Raw genomic sequence first — 17753 nt, 5'->3', positions numbered from 1 at the left:
TTGACCGCGGTTGTACGGAGGTCAAAGTTCATGACCTCTCCGAGTGTGTAAGCAACGAAGATATAGCTGTTTATCTACGTCACTTCGGTGATGTACACGAAGTGAAGGAGTTGAGTTGGGGTCCATCATTCCCCTACCAAAATGTTTCATCTGGGGTACGTGTAGCGGTTATGACACTTCGCTGTCATATCAGATCGTTCGTTACGATCCAAGGACAAGAAACCTTGATTACCTACCGTAATCAACCTGCTTCATGCAAACTTATATATAAATGTGTTTTGAAGGAAAGTAACAACATAGCCACCAATAAATTAAAAAAGTTATAGAATGCATATTAAAAATGGACCAATTTACTAAAAAAATCGTGAAAAAATTAATATCGCTATAATTTTGTCTCTTGTTAAAAATTTCAAGTTAAGTCAAATGTTTTCCAGAGTTCATTATATAAGCCATAAATGGTCAAAATTTCATTTCAATCGGTTCATTGAATCCGGAGATATAACAGCTCAAAGTTGGCTATCGAATAATTTTACCTTTTTCAAGAATCTTTATAACTTTGTGGAGAATGACCCGATCTTTTTCAAATTTGAACTACACTGAGAAAAAATATATGGTAAACGAAACTACTCAACCATGTTTAATTTTACTATTCCCCAAAATAGTAACAATGACCAAATAATCTTTGTTTATGACCATGTTTTCAATAAAGTTACTATGCTCCGAAAGCAAGCCGCATGGTAATAGATACTATTAAGTATAGTCAATTTAATTACGCAATTTGTGTTTCTGGTAACTATTTTCATGTTTATAAGCAGCACGTTCAATGTTTAGTTGAAACAAGCGTTTTTTTTTAATATTTCTGCAAACCAGCATTAGGCTTGGAATTTCCAAACAAGAATATTTGATCATCAGTCGCCTTATTTAATTATTTTAATTTTTCAAACTTAGTCGTTCAGTCAATCGGAGGAATCATGGTGAGTTATCTTTGTCCATTCTCAATCAATAACTTATGTACCTTATCAATCAATTCATCAGCAGATGCAGAACCAAGTGCAGGACTTGCTCTTCAACTATTTTGGAAGAGTAACCCCATCGCCACCAACGACACCGATGTCCGGTGAATTCAAGTCGGAAAGAGAGCTGAAACCCACTTCAATAAGGAACAAATGAGTGCCAAAAGAAAATGCACATGAAGTAGGAGAAGGAAGTGGAAAGTTGGAAACGATGTTATTCCATGAGCAGCCGGGAGTTCCACTACCTCCTCCGGTATCAGCATATCGTCCTTGCAGAAGTCAGAAAACCACTTTCGATTTCGATGGAGCCACCTCAAAAACCCCTTCAGCGGTACCGGATGTGACGTCGCCAAATCGGAAAAGTCGAACCTTTTGCCACGCAACACGACTATGGAAGTGCAACCCTGCAATAACTGTTCCGGTCCCAAGAACTGTTTTCCGGCACTTCTTAAATTCCAGCTTGATACCAGCCGCCTAGATACCCGGATTAAGTCATCGATTTCCAACGGATATCACCCAGAAACTCAAAGTAATTTATTTATTTTTTGTATTTTTTTTGTTTATTGTGATTTATGCACTTACAATATTTGAAATAAATACACAAATAAGTTAATTTATTTTTTCCACAAAATTGTGAAACGTAAACAAAGATGGTGGAGACACTACCATGGTACCACACGCATAGTAATTTATACCGTATTATGTGGTCAAATCAACAATGCGATGAACCACGCACATAGTAAAATCAACTATACAAGGAGAGTCAAAAATACCATAAAATGCAAATGAAACACGACATGGTAAATTGAACCCTGCACATGGTAGTTTTAAAAATTATTCATGGTCTACCAAAATCAAGTAGTAAAAGTGTTTTAATTTCACCCTCGATTTGGTCACCGTTACCATGTCCCTTTTTTCAGTGTACTGATGCACAACTAGTTGATGCACTCACAGTAAAAATTTGAGAATATTTGATGCACTTTTCGAAAAGTTACAGCTAGTTAAACATTTTTTGGAAAGTGAAAATTTTGCTTGTCCCGATCATTTTGTCTATCCCCTGTATGTGGGCGATCGTACCATTACTCAGGTGCGCATGGATACGAGTGCAGAGAAGAATGTTGTTTCAGCATAAGCACATGAACGAGTAAGGCACTCGTCACCACAAATATGATGTTCAATTCTATTGTAACATTATAATCGTGTGTCGTTAGATGTATTCTGATGTTTCAAGTGAGCAACACTTAACAACAATATGACATTTAATTCTAATGTAACGTTTCATTCTAGTGCCGTGATGATGTTTCAAGTGAGCAATACATGACAACAAAATGATGTACGATTCTTACGTTACATTACATTTATCTGTCGTTAGATGTAGTCTGATGTTTCAAGTGGGCAACAATTGAAATCGATATGATATTTGATTTTGATGTAACATTAGAAGATGTTGTCTTTGGATGTTATATGATGTTAAATTCAACATCACATTGAAGTTTGACTTAAATGTCACATGTAAATCTTATGTATTACTGTGTACTTAGATGTTACATTGAAGTCTGAGTACATTAGGAGAACAACGATATACATTACATGTTAATGTTTTATAGATGTATGCTGATGTTTTCTACATTACAATTTCTATTCGGAAAGTGAGTTGTTTGTCTAATGGTATGGCATGTGATGGTAATCAAATTCGATTTCTTTGCATGACTAGCTACACGTGAGTTTCATTTAACACTATCTAATATTGGACCAATGTCATCAGTTATGGCTTTTAAATTACAGTTGTGGTTAGATGATATGTAACTCAAATCATACTATGCCAAGGCATCATAGTACATATTGGCATAACCAAATCTAAAGTTTGCCCGAATGCATCACGTAACCGCGAGTAATCATTATTCACAACCCCCACTCACCCTACCTAATTATCCTTTCGCAAATATAATTGAAATGAAACACGTGATTTTCGGCAAAATATACCGGATTCGCATATATCTACGTATATTTCCATTCCATCTGAGTCACATTTACCTATAATTAGTGTTAAACTTTTAGTTATATCACATATACATGTAGAACACACATACACTATCAACGAGTAAACATTCAGATATTTTTCGTCTTCCGTCAGCTTGTCTGGTTAATTGAACAGTAATGGTTACACTATTTCACTTCACCGGACTAGAGTTTTCAGTTTATCGTGTAAATATTTCACACCTTACTACATTCACCTGCAGCCCCAATCATGACTCACCGCGCAGTTCTAAATCTTCTAAAACACTATTCAACTAAAACTGTAAGGCTTCGGTTTCTGTCTATTGTATCCAGCCATATGGGTTTGTTCGTGTGTTTCGTCTGTTGTCTTGCAATAAGCTGTAAAATTTGTATCTATTCTGGGTGCTTTTTGTCTTGTTCCTCCATTCGATGTGCGGTTTTAAACGATCTTCAAATAAACGGGCTGCATATCGGCGTACCAAGCCACTTCCCCGTGGTGGTTAGGGATTGTCCCCTCCTTGCAGTCCAGCCAGTAGGTGTCCATCAGTCCTTTCCCTTTGACGTCGATCAGTCCCCGGTGTTCGGTTTTGAAGCCGCCGATTTTGACCAGCTCGTCGTTCATCTCGGTGGAAATGTGGATTTTGAGAGCTGAAATGAAATGAAAATGGTTTGTTTCATTAGGGCATCTCCAGGAGCGTTATAAAATGTATGGGAGTTGTAAAATGCATCTGGAACTGCATCTTGACCATCTTCAGCAGGCGTTTCAAATCTATAAATTCGAACAGTTTTGTTTCAAAATTTGAAGCTGGCATACGACCCCGTTCTATTTTTGCACAAATTTGAAACAAGATTTTGACGCGTTCTATTTATGTTCCTCCTGTGAGTCCAACGAGTCCAAAGTTCCTCCTGTGTGCGTCCTGAAACCATGACGTCATCTAAATAGACAATGACTCCTTCCTATTAGATAACATATGCTCCCGAAAACAACGGGATTTCGTGGAGACTTTCGGTGAAACTTACCTTTTTTGCAGGAGGAAATCTTGTTTGATGTTGCAGCTGCAACTTGTGAGTTTTGTTTATGTTCTCGACGGCGGAACGGGGGGCTCCTCAATGGGTGTTGTCCGAATAAATGTGTAATTGAGTTAGTTTTAAAAATTAAAATTTTAGATTTAAACGTTTTATCAGTTTACCGAATAAACATGAATATTTTTGTTTCAAACGAACGAAATTTGTCTCCGTGTAGCAAAGTTTGAAAACGGTCTGATAAAAAGTTCCAAACCTTTTTTCACGTTGTTAACCCGACTATCTATCGTGTAAGAATACAAAACTAAGGTTAACAGAGAAGAAAGAAAAGATAATGATCTGATGAAGGGGAAGTTTGTCAATGCACTTTACAATTGTGCCACAAAACTAACCCAACATCATCTAGAAAATACTGTGCTGTTGCGTCAACAGGTTCTTCACCACAGCTTCCAGCAGAAAGAATGTTCTTTAACCCTTTGAAGCCAGATTTTTTTACACTGTTGAAAATGCTTTGACATTCATGTGCACAACAGAACATGTGCTCGATGAACAAATTGAGATTTGAAATTATGAAAAGAAATCCACGTACTCCGGTGAGACTCGAACTCACGACTCCCAATTCGCTAGACGGGCGCTTCTATTCCTTCAAGCTACGGAGTCACTCGACTATCTCCGTCGCCAGCAGGCCTAGAACTGAACTCGATTCCACAATCGCACATGGTTATCTTCTTTTCACAATCCAAACCCCCTTCGGATGGGATTAGATGAACATCTAACACATTGTCTGTTGTGCTCATGTATGTCAAAGCGGGAGAGGAAGTTATTTTTTTTTTTTTTTTTTTTTTTTTTTTTTTTTTTTTTTTTTTTTTTTTTTTTAATTGTCGAGAGCTTCGGGCACTGCCTTCCAATCACTTATTGGTATGGCAATTAGTGTGCAGTCGGACTCTCGACGGGTCGGTCCTCGGCCGACCGAATACGGTAAGGGTGACCGTAGCACCTTACAAATGTCAATTTCTTGATTTTTGCTTTGGCTGACCAAGCCATGTGGGAAATTACACTGTTGAAAATGCTTTGACATTCATGTGCACAACAGAACATGTGCTCGATGAACAAATTGAGATTTGAAATTATGAAAAGAAATCCACGTACTCCGGTGAGACTCGAACTCACGACTCCCAATTCGCTAGACGGGCGCTTCTATTCCTTCAAGCTACGGAGTCTTTGGGACCGACCCGTCGAGAGTCCGACTGCACACTAATTGCCATACCAATAAGTGATTGGAAGGCAGTGCCCGAAGCTCTCGACAATTAAAAAAATAACTTCCTCTCCCGCTTTGACATACATGAGCACAACAGACAATGTGTTAGATGTTCATCTAATCCCATCCGAAGGGGGTTTGGATTGTGAAAAGAAGATAACCATGTGCGATTGTGGAATCGAGTTCAGTTCTAGGCCTGCTGGCGACGGAGATAGTCGAGTGACTCCGTAGCTTGAAGGAATAGAAGCGCCCGTCTAGCGAATTGGGAGTCGTGAGTTCGAGTCTCACCGGAGTACGTGGATTTCTTTTCATAATTTCAAATCTCAATTTGTTCATCGAGCACATGTTCTGTTGTGCACATGAATGTCAAAGCATTTTCAACAGTGTAATTTCCCACATGGCTTGGTCAGCCAAAGCAAAAATCAAGAAATTGACAGATTTTTTTTCCAAGCGTTATTATGGAGTTTATCCTACATATTTCTGTAGTTTTGGTGCTCCATAGCATAAAAAAGGTAAAATATTCTGCAGAATATTTTTTCCGGACATCCTAGGTCATCCAAAGAGTTCTTGAGTTTAGATCCTTAAGTCTACGGGTGTAACGGTAACTTCTTTCATTATATAAAGCTACGATTTGTAAGCTATCATGTTCAGTAAGTCTTCTGAAAGATCAATAAAGAGTATAAGATAAGTCGGAATATCCTAGATCATCCAAACTGTTCCTGAGTTCAGATCCTAAAGTCTACAAGTGTAACGGTAACTTCTTTCATTATACAAAGCTACGATTTGTAATCTATCATGGCCAGTAAGTCTTCTGAAAGTTCAATAGTGAATATAAGATCATTCGGGATATCCTAGGCCATCCAGAATGTTCTTGAGTTAAGATCCTAAAGTCTACGGGTGTAACGGTAACTTCTTTCACTTTACAAAGCTCCGATTTGTAAGCTATCATGCCCAGTGAGTGTTCTGAAAGTTCAATGTACATCACAAGATCAGCTGGGGCCATTCAAACTTTTCTGGTGTTTAATATCTAAGTATGGACCAAAACCAATGGTCTCCGGAGTAGTGTTGTTGATCTGGAATATCTCAAAATTATTTTGGAATGACTTATGATATGCCAGGGCGATTACAGATTACAGTTTGAAGTTCATTGTGAGAATAACTACTATAACTATCAAGAGCTAAACTTCGGGATAGTTTGAATGACTCTCAATGTCCCAAAGGTGCATTTTAATATATAGTAGACCTCAGGTTGGTCCAGTCACCGCGATTGTTCATGAAACTTTACTCAGTATGTCAGATATACCTGATGTAATGAGATTAAATAGCTGTATTTGAATTTTGTCAAGACTGAAGGAGCCATTTTCAAGTTACGAGCGTAGACCTAAAGTTCTGAACTCTAAAGTAGTTCGGCTGACTTGGAATATTCCCATAGTGTCTCTAAATAACTTTTGAGATTTCAAGAGCTTCACGGATCTCAGCAGAATATGCCATGCCATTATTTATGACGAAAGCACAAAGTTTTTCTTATAGATTTGAAGGACTTCATTTTAAAACAGTTTGCACGACCCTGAATGTCTCAAAGGTTAATAATAATCAAGTAGTCTTCATATTGGTCCAGTAACCACAGATAATTATGTAACGTTACTCAGTATTACAGATATGGCTGTTGTTACGAATGTAGACCTGATGTTCTAAACTCCAAAGTAGTTTGGCTGACCTGAAATATCCCAATAGTGTCTCTCAATGACATTTGAGATTTCCAGAGCTTCATGGATCCCAGCAGATTATGCAATACTATAATTTGTGGTGAAAACACATAAAGTTATTTTTGTAGATTTGAAGGACTTCATTATGGAACAGTTTGGACGACGCTGAATATCCCAAAGAATTATAATAAGCAAGTAGACTTCAGATTGCTCCAGTAACCACAGTTGCAGCCTTACTCAGTATAACAGATATGACTACTGTTACGATTGTAGACCTGAAGTTCTGAACTCCAAGGTAGTTTCGCTGAACTGAAATATCCCTATAGTGTCTCTTAAATGACATTTGAGATTTCAAGAGCTTCACGGATTCCAGCAGATTATGCAATACTATTATTTATGGCGAAAACACATAAAGTTATTTTAGTTATTCTTGTAGATATGAAGGACTTCATTATAGAACAGTTTGGACGACCCTAAATGTCCGAAAGGGTTATAATAAACTGGTAGACTTCAGATTGCTCCAGTAACCGCGGTTGATTATGCAGCGTTACTGAGTATAACAGATATGGCTACTGTGACGAATGTAGACCTAAAGTTCTGAACTCCAAGGTAGTTTCGCTGACCTGGAATATCCCTATAGTGTCTTCAAATGACATTGTGGATGTCAAGAGCTTCACGGATTCCAGTAGTGTAATAGCCAGTAAAACAGATCTTTATTGGACTAGTAGATAAACAAGAATGACGTTTTTCCTCAACATCCTATCATGGCTTGCTCTACAAAATACCAATTATATCAGCCTACTACAAGTAGGTTATGCAATGCTATTTTTGTGGCGAAAATACATAAAATTATTCTTGTAGATTTGAAGGACTTCACTATAGGACAGTTTGGAACACCTAGAACATCCCAAAACATAAAACAACATTTTGATATTCTTGAAAAAGGCTAAATGAATACATATAAACATAACCCACATCCGTGTTCAGCTTTTAGAACAACTGGTATGTCAATTATTTCGTTTTTCCAAATTTCATGGTGTTCAGGATGTTCTAGATTATCAATGAAGGCCCAAATACAAATATTTCCATTTTTCTCTAATACTTAGAGGACTCAATTTGCAACAACTTTGCCGAAGACAGTATTCTGTTTTATCGAATGGGTGAATTTATACAGCCATTTCTATGTTGGGGTCATATATGACCCCTCCGACTCCAAAGGGGAACTATTCCGCTTTTGGATAAGAGTGCAATAAAAGAACCGCAAAAAATAGAAAAAAAACCCGGATTAATCCACCTAGTGGTGATAGTGCCTTTCTCGTCGAATATGTACTCATGATCTTTCCGTCGACGAAAGCACCCTGAATCCTGTGAATACTTTATTTATAAAAGCAAGAATTTTATCCAAGCCATCCTCGTTGGGAAACTTATTGGGCACATATTTCCCAATATTTCCAACGTTATGGTCAATGTATAGACAGCTGAAAAATATCAGACCTCTTAGTTGACTGCGTGACCACCTTTACTGTTACTGGAGGCCGATCAATACCAAGACTTTATAACAAGCTAAAATATAATTTCTTTCACAACAAAAAATCACTTTACAGTCTTTGATAAACTTTTTCCTGCACACTGAATCCAATTCAAATTTAAACCATATCACAGAGCGCGAGGAGCAACCAGTCGGATCAAAATTTTTCGCAGTAATTTTAGACGCAAAAGGGGATTGAAAAATTTTGTTCGAAGTTGATGCGATTTAAACAGGAATTAGAAAAACCCTAATTAATCCACCTAGCGGTGATGGTGCCATTCTCGTGTCATAAAGTATCCTTTCAACAAAACACAAGTGATAAATAATTTAATAATTAATTATTAAGTCCACTCAATATGGATATATTTTATATGAGCATGATCGATTTTTTATAATTCCGAATATCTTCCTCAACTATCCAATGAAAACCATTTTATTTGGTTTCAAAGAATAAATCGACAATGATTTTTCATAAGGGCCTAACTGACTTGATCGATTTCTCTTCGTCGACTCTCTCTTTCGCTAATAACTTGATCAAAACAAACAAAATCATTATTCTTTTTGTTTCTATAGCAATATGTAGTCGTCTTCTTCGCATTTCAACCAAAAAATCTTTGGAAAACTCAATACACATTCTGTGATAGCACAAAGAGAGGATCGATGAAGAGAACTCGAAAATATCAGTTAGGCCCAAATGAAAAATCAGTGTCGAAATCTAGATTGAGTTTAAATAAGGGCGAAAGTAACATGAGATAGTTCTCTTCATCGACTCTCTCTTCTGCAAATTAAAGTGACCAAAAAGTTCAACAATACTTGCATCTTGTCACTTTAATTTGCAGAAGAGAGAATCGATGAAGAGAACTCTCTCATGTTACTTTCGCCCTTATTTAAACTCAATCTAGAAATTCTAGAAAACAATCGCCGTATTTAATATTGCGGCATCATATAGATATTCAAGTAATCATTTTTTAAATCTTGACATATTTTCCATGCAAAATATACACAGCAGATAAATTTGTAATATCCTCTGACGTAATTTTTGGCATTTCCGAACGTAATTTTACCTGTTTATATCGTCGTTTTCCAACAATTATCACACTCATCATGTACACCCTGTTTAGCACCGGAAAATGTGAACGAACCTGTTCCAGAAGATAGGGTAGTGGAGGTAATTTGGCCCGGGGCATGTATTTTGGCCCACCCTGGATTTTTATTACATTTATCATAATTATCTCTACCAAATCTTGGCAAATGATTATTGAAAGTTTCAATAATCATTTGCCAAGATTTGGTAGAGATTATATAATAAATATAATAAAAAAACCCAGGGTGGGCCAAAATACCTCCACTACCCTACTCGCTTATTTTCGAATAAGATGAATATGGGAGCGTAATATTACTAATGATGGAACACACATCCTATATGAATTGTCTGTTGGTTATATTCTAGCGATTGCTAGAACGCGATCTAAGAGTGTACCATCAAACTCGGTGAAATAGCTAAACGGCGGCGGCTAATTTGCTGCATTGAATGTAATTTTTTCATCACTACGTGAGTGATGCGCAGCTTAAACAATATGGTATCTTAAGAATATTTTTGTAACAATATTACCTGGTTTACCACTCCTTTGGCATTAGGGTCATTTTTGACCCAAACCGTACACCACGCCAGCGACCTGTTTCCAACGTGATGCAAAAGGAAGGTTAAGAGCTTAAAATCAGTTTAATACGCGCTACCGAGATACAACGACCCACCTTAATATCTCCCTGAAAACATAATTTTTCATATGACATGTTTACAATAATCGATAGCATTTTTCATTTTCTATCTTCTCAACCAATAAAACTTGGAATTTTACCAATTAATATAATAAGGGTCGTGAGTTCAAATCTCACCTGAGCTGTGGATTTTTTCCCAATTTAACCAATAATTTACCCATCTGTACATATGTACGTTGAGTTATTTGAATTTCATAATTTGACCACACGGATTGGTATTACCGAAAATTTGCACTTCAAGTGAGTAATTAATATAATGTTAAAATTAAAAACCGATTTCAGCCATTTCTGATGTAAGAATGCAAAAAGTTTTTTCGCAGATTTGCAGATCGAAATGGAGCAAAGTTGTAAAACTTGATGTGAAAATCTCTTTGCTAACTCGCAAAATTTATGATTTGTGCAAGAAGGGCCGTTTTAAGTGTAAAAATGCGTATTTTGTAGTCCAAAATCGCGAGTACTTTTGGGGAAAAATGCGCCGGCCTTCGCCGTAACACCAAAACAGCCGTTGGCGTTTGAATTATGACTACAGTAACACAGAGACGAAAATCAGAACCTTCCAAATGTGCATTAATTGCGTTATTAGTTGCAGCACTAACGTCGGGTAAACGCCGTGATGCATGCAACACTCAAACCACGTTATTTCTTGGCGTGTTACATTTCGTGGCGCATTTTTCTCGTAACGGGCGGCGTGATTTACCCCGAAAAACTGAAAAACACATATTAAATTTTGATCAATAATTTAAAAAAATCATAGCATAGCTTCTACAATGTTATTTGATTTAACGTTTTCAATAATTGGAAGAAAACACATTGAACTTTAGGATGCCGGCAACTAGAATGAAATAATTAATGAATGAATTAGAGGAAATAACATTTCAATTTCACTGGAAAAAGTCAAGAAACCGTTCGCAAATTATTTTTTCAGGAGATTTCCATGGAGTAAGTGAAACTCGCTTGGAAGCATAGTGAAACTCCAAAAAAAGTTATTGGAAATTTCGCACTGTATCGTATTATAAATTGTACAGTGACCCCACAATTTATGAATCGGCAAAAATGACCACAGTTTATGGATCACTCATTTGATCAACATGGTGATTCATAAATAGTGTACAAAATTAAGGTGATTCATATATATATGTTTTCAATTTCAAGTGGGTTTTACTGCAGTTGAAAGTATGCAAAATCGAATCGTGTAATTGTCATCCATCACTAGCGATCCATGCATGAATGTGATGATGGCAATATGTTTCCTCATTTTCAAGGGAACTGTTTGGTGGTCACCGATGGCACTGAGACTAACCGAAGTTTTAATTCTCGCGTTTAGTATCACTCATACCTTTATATTATACAGATTTACCTAGAATTATACACATTTTTTCCCATTTTCGCCTACAGATATCTGTGATCACAGATCAAAGATTTTTGCAATAAAAAAGATTTTTAAAACAGTGACAATGATTTTTGTGAAAAAAAGCTTTATTATAATTTTCAGGTACTCAAATTTAAATAATAGAAATTAAATCTTCTAGTTGGATGGCCTAGGCCAAGCCTCAGGTGCATTGTTTTCAACGTTCTTGTGGTTTCTGATGCTCTTCACCTGGGAGTGTTTTAGTCGACGTTATTCTAAGAACATTTTTTCCGTTTTTTTTAAACAAATTGTTCAAAAATATTCGGTTTTGGAGACATTAACATATCACACATATTACTAAGATTTTCTGAAATTTCCTACAGATAAAAAAGATTTTTTTGACCAAAATCACAGATGAAAACCGAAAAAAAATGTGGCAACACTGTCATTCAGGCGTAGCTATTGTCGTCGCGTCGCGGTTGAAACCCGAAGTTTCCCCACACCCGACAATCGAATTTTCTCAAAATCCATATGTGCAACCTTACGTCGGACGTAGTGCGCTGGACAGCGGATCTGGCGCTCTATCCAGCGCACTGTGCCCGACTTACGGTTTAGGAGATACATCGATTTTCGCGTGTCAAAATTTCCGATTTTCAACTGCACGAACAATACAATGATCATTTCTCTTCATCGATTTTCTCTTCGGATTATCCCGGGAAATACGACGACCAATATTCTGATGACCTCTTGCTTGGTGTGTTTCGGTGAAGGAGAACTAGGACTAGCATCCAAAACAAAAATAACCGAACATGATTTGCCGGTAAAGTTATTATTCAAGAGAAAATCGATGAAGCGAAATCGATCATTGTAGATACGCCCGTATGATACTGAGCGCGAGAATTTCACCTTTTCGAGTATAGGCCAAATTATACCATAATAGCAAATACTAGCTCAATTATACTGAATAAATATTTCAAATTCATAAGCCTTCAGTACACGCTAGTGTGCAAATATTTCCGCACGCATAACCCTAACCCAGCAAGCCAACAGCGGTCGCAACATTGACAAAACATCGGAAATGTCAAGCGTTTGCTTTGATGTTGGTTGATGCGTGCGGAAAAGTTTGTACACTTGGCAAAGCGTGTACTGAAGGCTATATGATTTGGATGCGAAAAATTACTAAAATTCTACTGGAAATCTTATGCAGATTTTTTCCTTCCAATTTCACACACACTATTTTTTTTCTCGCTCATCGGCTGTGTTGGCAACGCACAGAGCGCTGCAACACATGCACAAATGACCGAATGTGTTTAAAATGTGTGCGCGCCACACACATTCCATGTGTTCCCGGCCTCATACTCATTTTTGTGCGGCTCGGTGGAAACGGAACAGTCAATCGTCTCCTGAGCCGCAGTCAAACAGTTTGGCACGTGTAAACACGAGGAGGATTTTCGAGATTTTTTCCATCGAAGAGCTGGAAAGCAGATGGAAATGGAAATGTTTTGACGCATTTCTAACTGCTTCAGCTATTCGATGGAAAAAATCTTCGAAAATCATGAAAAATGCATGTTTTTCAACTTCCCTATAAACAAAAGCTAATATAGAAGCGGATTCCATATTCCAGGCGTTCCACAGAATGTGTGTTTTCCACACATGGTGAAACCTTCACCCCCCCCCAACACAGCAATGAGTAAGGCCCATGCAACACACAAAATGTGCAGCATGTAAAGAGCGACCAGCACAGCCGTTATGTCGGTGTGAGTTAGCGTGCATTTCAAACGTCAACTTCGCGAGTGTAACGATCAAGGAACTGGTTACGCTATCGATGGCTGTATTTGACGAAACTGTGTTACCTTCGCTTTGCAACCAATGTTCATTCACGCAGCGTGCGTCGACTCACACGCGAATGAGATGATCGTGATTCGATTTTAGAACGATTGCCGTACTGATTCGTCATTCCAAAACAAGATTTTGACAATTAGGGCTGGATGATCGGACAAATCAGTCGATTTCGGGATGGAGCTTCCGTTCAATGCACCTAACCGCCGTCTAGCACGTTAGCGCCACTCTTTCGTCGTCGTCGTTTGCTCTCACATTCTCACCTACTCTGGTTCTCTTGGTGTGCAGTGTGTTGCGGCGGCCGTCGTCGCGGTCGTCACCTGCTAACCAAATTACTTACACCTGTCGCTCGCGTGAAAAATGCAGGCCCGGATAACTAAATCCGCCATAACTCCGGAACGCCTTGAGCGATCCGAACCATTTTCAATAGCAAACAATGCGGTAAAATTCCGGTTCGATTCGAGCTATAATCCGAAAAATCGGCCAATGGGAAGTGCCTTAAAAGTGAGTGAACTTATTTTGTTCACAGACACACATACATACACACATACAGACATCATCTCAATTCGTCGAACTGAGTTGATTGGTATATGTGACTTGACCCTCCGAGCCTTCTAACGAAAATTCTTTTTTTGAGTGAACATATAGCCTTTCAGTTCACTTAGGTGAACGAGAAAGGCAAAAAGGTGTGATTTGTTGAGCCTGCTTCAGTTTTGTAAAGATTTTGTTCTCTTACACATATTTATCGCTGTTTTCACCACTTCCTATGAGATACCTGGAACCGGTTCCAAGACTGTACCTATTGTTTTAAATACTTATGGTCTGAGACTAGTTTCTTGCTAACTGTTCAACAGGTTTTCTGAAAAGCCGAAAATTGATGTGCATGGATTTGATTCATTTTACATTTTGGTCATTCTGGCGGAACATACAAAACGGATTCTGGAACACTACCGGTAGTCTCTGATGTGATCAAAGGCTGTGTTCCTGCAAACCGTTCATTAGGTTATCAAAATAGCCGCGATTCAATATGTCGCATGCATGGGTTTGGCTCTCATATGCATTTCCAGCAACAAACGGAACCGGTTCCGGAATACTGCTGGTTGTACCAAATATGGTCTGAAACCATTTTCTTGCTATCCGTTCATCAGGTTATCTAAAGAGCCGCGATTTGATGTGTCGCATGCATGGGTCTGGTTCACTTTTATATTTGACCACTTCCGGAGGGGCATTCGGAACTGGTTCCAGAGCACTACCGGTAGTCTCGCTGTGATCTAAGGCTACTTTCCTGCTTACCGTTCACCAAGTTATCGAAAAAGCCGTTATTTGATGTGTCGCATGCGGTTTGGTCTAAGGTTTGGTTCACTTTTATATTTGGCCATTTCCGGCGGGGCACCCGGAACCGGTTTCGGAACACTACCGGTAGTCTCTGCTGTGATCTAAGGCTATTCTCATGCTTACTGTTCTTCAGGTTATCGAAAAAGCTGCTATTTAATGTGTCGCACGCATGGGTTTGGTTCCCATCTACATTTGGCCACTTCCGGCGGAACACACAGAACCGGTTCCGGAATACTACGCGTTTTCCTAAATATAGTCTGATTTCATTTTATTGCTAACCGTTCATCAGGTTATCCAAAGAGCCGCGATTTGATGTGTCGCATGCATGGGTTTGGTACAATTTTATATTTGGCCACTTCCGGCGAGGCACACGGAACCGGTTCCGGAACACTACTGGTTCAGATATGGTCTGAGACTATTTTCCTGCTTACCGTTCATCAGGTTATCGAAAATCCCGTGGTTTGATGTGTCGCATGCATGTGTTAAATGCATTTTCATATCTGGCCCCTTCCTGTGGTACCGGTCCGGAACACCTAAATGGCCATAACTCCGGAACAGCTGGACCGATCCAAACCATTTTCAATAGGAAACAATGGGACCAGATTCCCCGTCGAATGAACCGTCGGTCATTAGAATCGGTTAAGGTTTACTGTCAAAAAGTGATGTGAGTTTTTTTTGTACACACACATACACACATACACACACACACATACATACACACACACATACATACACACAGACATCACTTCAATTCGTCGAGCTGAGTTGATTGGTATATGTGACTCGACCCTCCGGGCCTTCTATCGAAAAGTCATTTTTGGAGTGAACATATAGCCTTTCCAGTACACTTAGTGTACGAGAAAGGCAAAAATAGCTGTGAAGTATTTGATTTCCAGCTATATTCCAGTATACAGTTTGTATTGATAATAATGTTTACATCCGACAAGCCATGGTGATAGCCCAACAGTTTTTTTTTTTCATTACACCTTCCAGCTGTAATGATATCGCATAACGATAGTAGCTTCAAAGCACTGCTAGTTTGGGAAGAATTTGGCAGATTATAACTGAATAATAACAAGTTAGCGTAACATGTGAAAAGGGCCTTAGTGGATCGAGATAAGCCCTACAGCGACCGAAACAAAGCACTTTTCACATGTTATGCTAGAGTTCTGTTGCATTTTTTTTTTAACAAATATGACGCCGTCTCCAAAGTACGCGTCACCCAAGGGAGAGGGTAAAGTACAACCGAGCGTTACGGTCCATATCAAAATTTTAAGACTTTTATACAAAAAAGCGTAACGGAAGAGGAGGGGATGTTAAAACATGACGATTTTAGCGTTGCGTTCTAAATGAATGCTATAAGTTTTGTTTTATGGCTTTTGGCTCGAGTGGTCAACATTACAAAAATGATCAAACCATGTCGCCACTCGCCATGTCGCGTTGTTACAAAAAATGTAGCAAATACTTCAATAAATGTGTTACGAAATTTTGTTATAGGCATTTATTTTAACACAGACAAACAGACGCATCACTCTAATCATTCTCATCGTACACCGATTATTGCGCATTTCCCACCCCACTGGACCCCTTTCGTAGTTAGTATAAGAGCGGGATCGTGAATAAAACTGCGATTTAGCATCGAATCGTGTCGGTGTCTTCTGCGCACTTATGCATTACAATGTGCTGAATAAGTGCGCAGAAGACACCGACACGATTCGATGCAAAATCGCAGTTTTATTCACGATCCCGCACTTATACTAACTGCGAAAGGGGTCCAGTCGGGTGGGAAGTGCGCAATAAACGACCAATTTTAAAATGTGATAGTTGGCCGACGGGCCACCCGTGGCGCTTCCATCGGTTTTGTTCGAGTTTGACGTTTGCGCACTACCGCCACCTAGTTCATGGTTGGCCAAACTCAGTCTTTTTAGCATTGGGCGAACATGTAACCGTGACTATTTTTCTAATCGGAAAGTGTTCGAAGTGTTACGTCTGTTTGTCTGTGATTTTAATATGCATAATGTGACAAATGCTGTTATATATCTGTTTGAATGAATAATACAAGTTTTGTTATAGTTTTGTTTTTAGAATGATAACAAATTTTGTTACAATTTTGTTATGGTTATTCACATATACGAATCCTTACAACAAAATTATATCAATTTGTGTTATTTCTAACAACGGTTGTAATAATTTTGTTATAATCTTGTTAGGAGCTTCTAGTCGGGTTTGTTGCGTTTCGAATAAGCGAAAACTTGGACGAAATCAAATTTGAAGAACAGAGATGGAATCCATTGCGCCTCAATGTCGCTGACGAAGCGACAAAATGGAAAAACGGATCAAACCTTTGCGAGAATAGCAAATGGTTCTGTGGACCAGAATTCCTATGCCAAGAAGAATCGGAATGGCTGAAAGAGGAGCGTAGCTAGGATTTTTTTCTGGAGGGCGTCCAGGGGGGGGGGGGGGGGGGGCTGACTTGAAATGACTTTTAAGCGGGATGGACGCCCGATATGTTAATATGCAAATCGGCATTGCAGTTTTGAGGAAATAAAATGACTGAGATTTGTTCCAAGTTTCGTAAACTATATGAGTATGAACAATTCCTCCAGGATTTTTTCCATAACTTGTTGCATCTTGGATTCCTTCAGAGATTCCTTCAAGAAATCATCCAGACATTTCTTCGGGGATTTGTCCTGGAATATCTCTAAAGGTTCCTCCTCTTCGAGGTTTCCTTCAGAACTTTCTCCAGAGATCTTTCAAAATATTTCTGCAGGTTTTCCTTCAAAGATTTCTACAGGGATTTCTCCATATATTCCTTCCAGAATTCTGCTAGAGAATGCTCCAATAATTCCACCTGGAATGATTCGAAGTATTTCTGCAGGAATGTATTGAAAAAAAATCTTTCAGAAAATTTTACTAGAAATTATTT

The 17753-nt window shown here is 38.4% G+C and overlaps 1 protein-coding gene and 1 long non-coding RNA gene across 3 annotated transcripts in view; one reads left to right on the top strand and one right to left on the bottom strand.

The window, feature by feature from the left end:
* Positions 1-589: 589 nt before the first annotated feature.
* On the top strand, positions 590-1626 carry LOC134287673 (uncharacterized). Its single transcript, XR_009997441.1, has 2 exons — positions 590-974; positions 1036-1626. It is a non-coding gene; the product is annotated as an uncharacterized LOC134287673 (long non-coding RNA).
* Positions 1627-2890: 1264 nt separating this feature from the next.
* The window catches only part of LOC109405405 (uncharacterized), a 98523-nt gene continuing 83660 nt past the window's right edge, over positions 2891-17753 (bottom strand). Inside the window, exon 7 of one of the 2 annotated variants that reach the window (XM_062847108.1) lies at positions 2891-3659. In XM_062847108.1, coding sequence (XP_062703092.1) covers positions 3451-3659 — 209 coding nt within the window. In that variant the 3' untranslated portion in view covers positions 2891-3450. The remainder of the gene's footprint in view (positions 3660-17753) is intronic. The other variant, XM_062847109.1, reaches the window with a different exon arrangement.

This window comes from Aedes albopictus, chromosome 1, assembly GCF_035046485.1.
Source record: "Aedes albopictus strain Foshan chromosome 1, AalbF5, whole genome shotgun sequence".
NCBI classification, from domain to species: Eukaryota; Metazoa; Arthropoda; class Insecta; order Diptera; family Culicidae; genus Aedes; species Aedes albopictus.
Note: the sequence above shows the minus strand (reverse complement) of the source record. Positions and strands in the feature narration are given on the sequence as shown.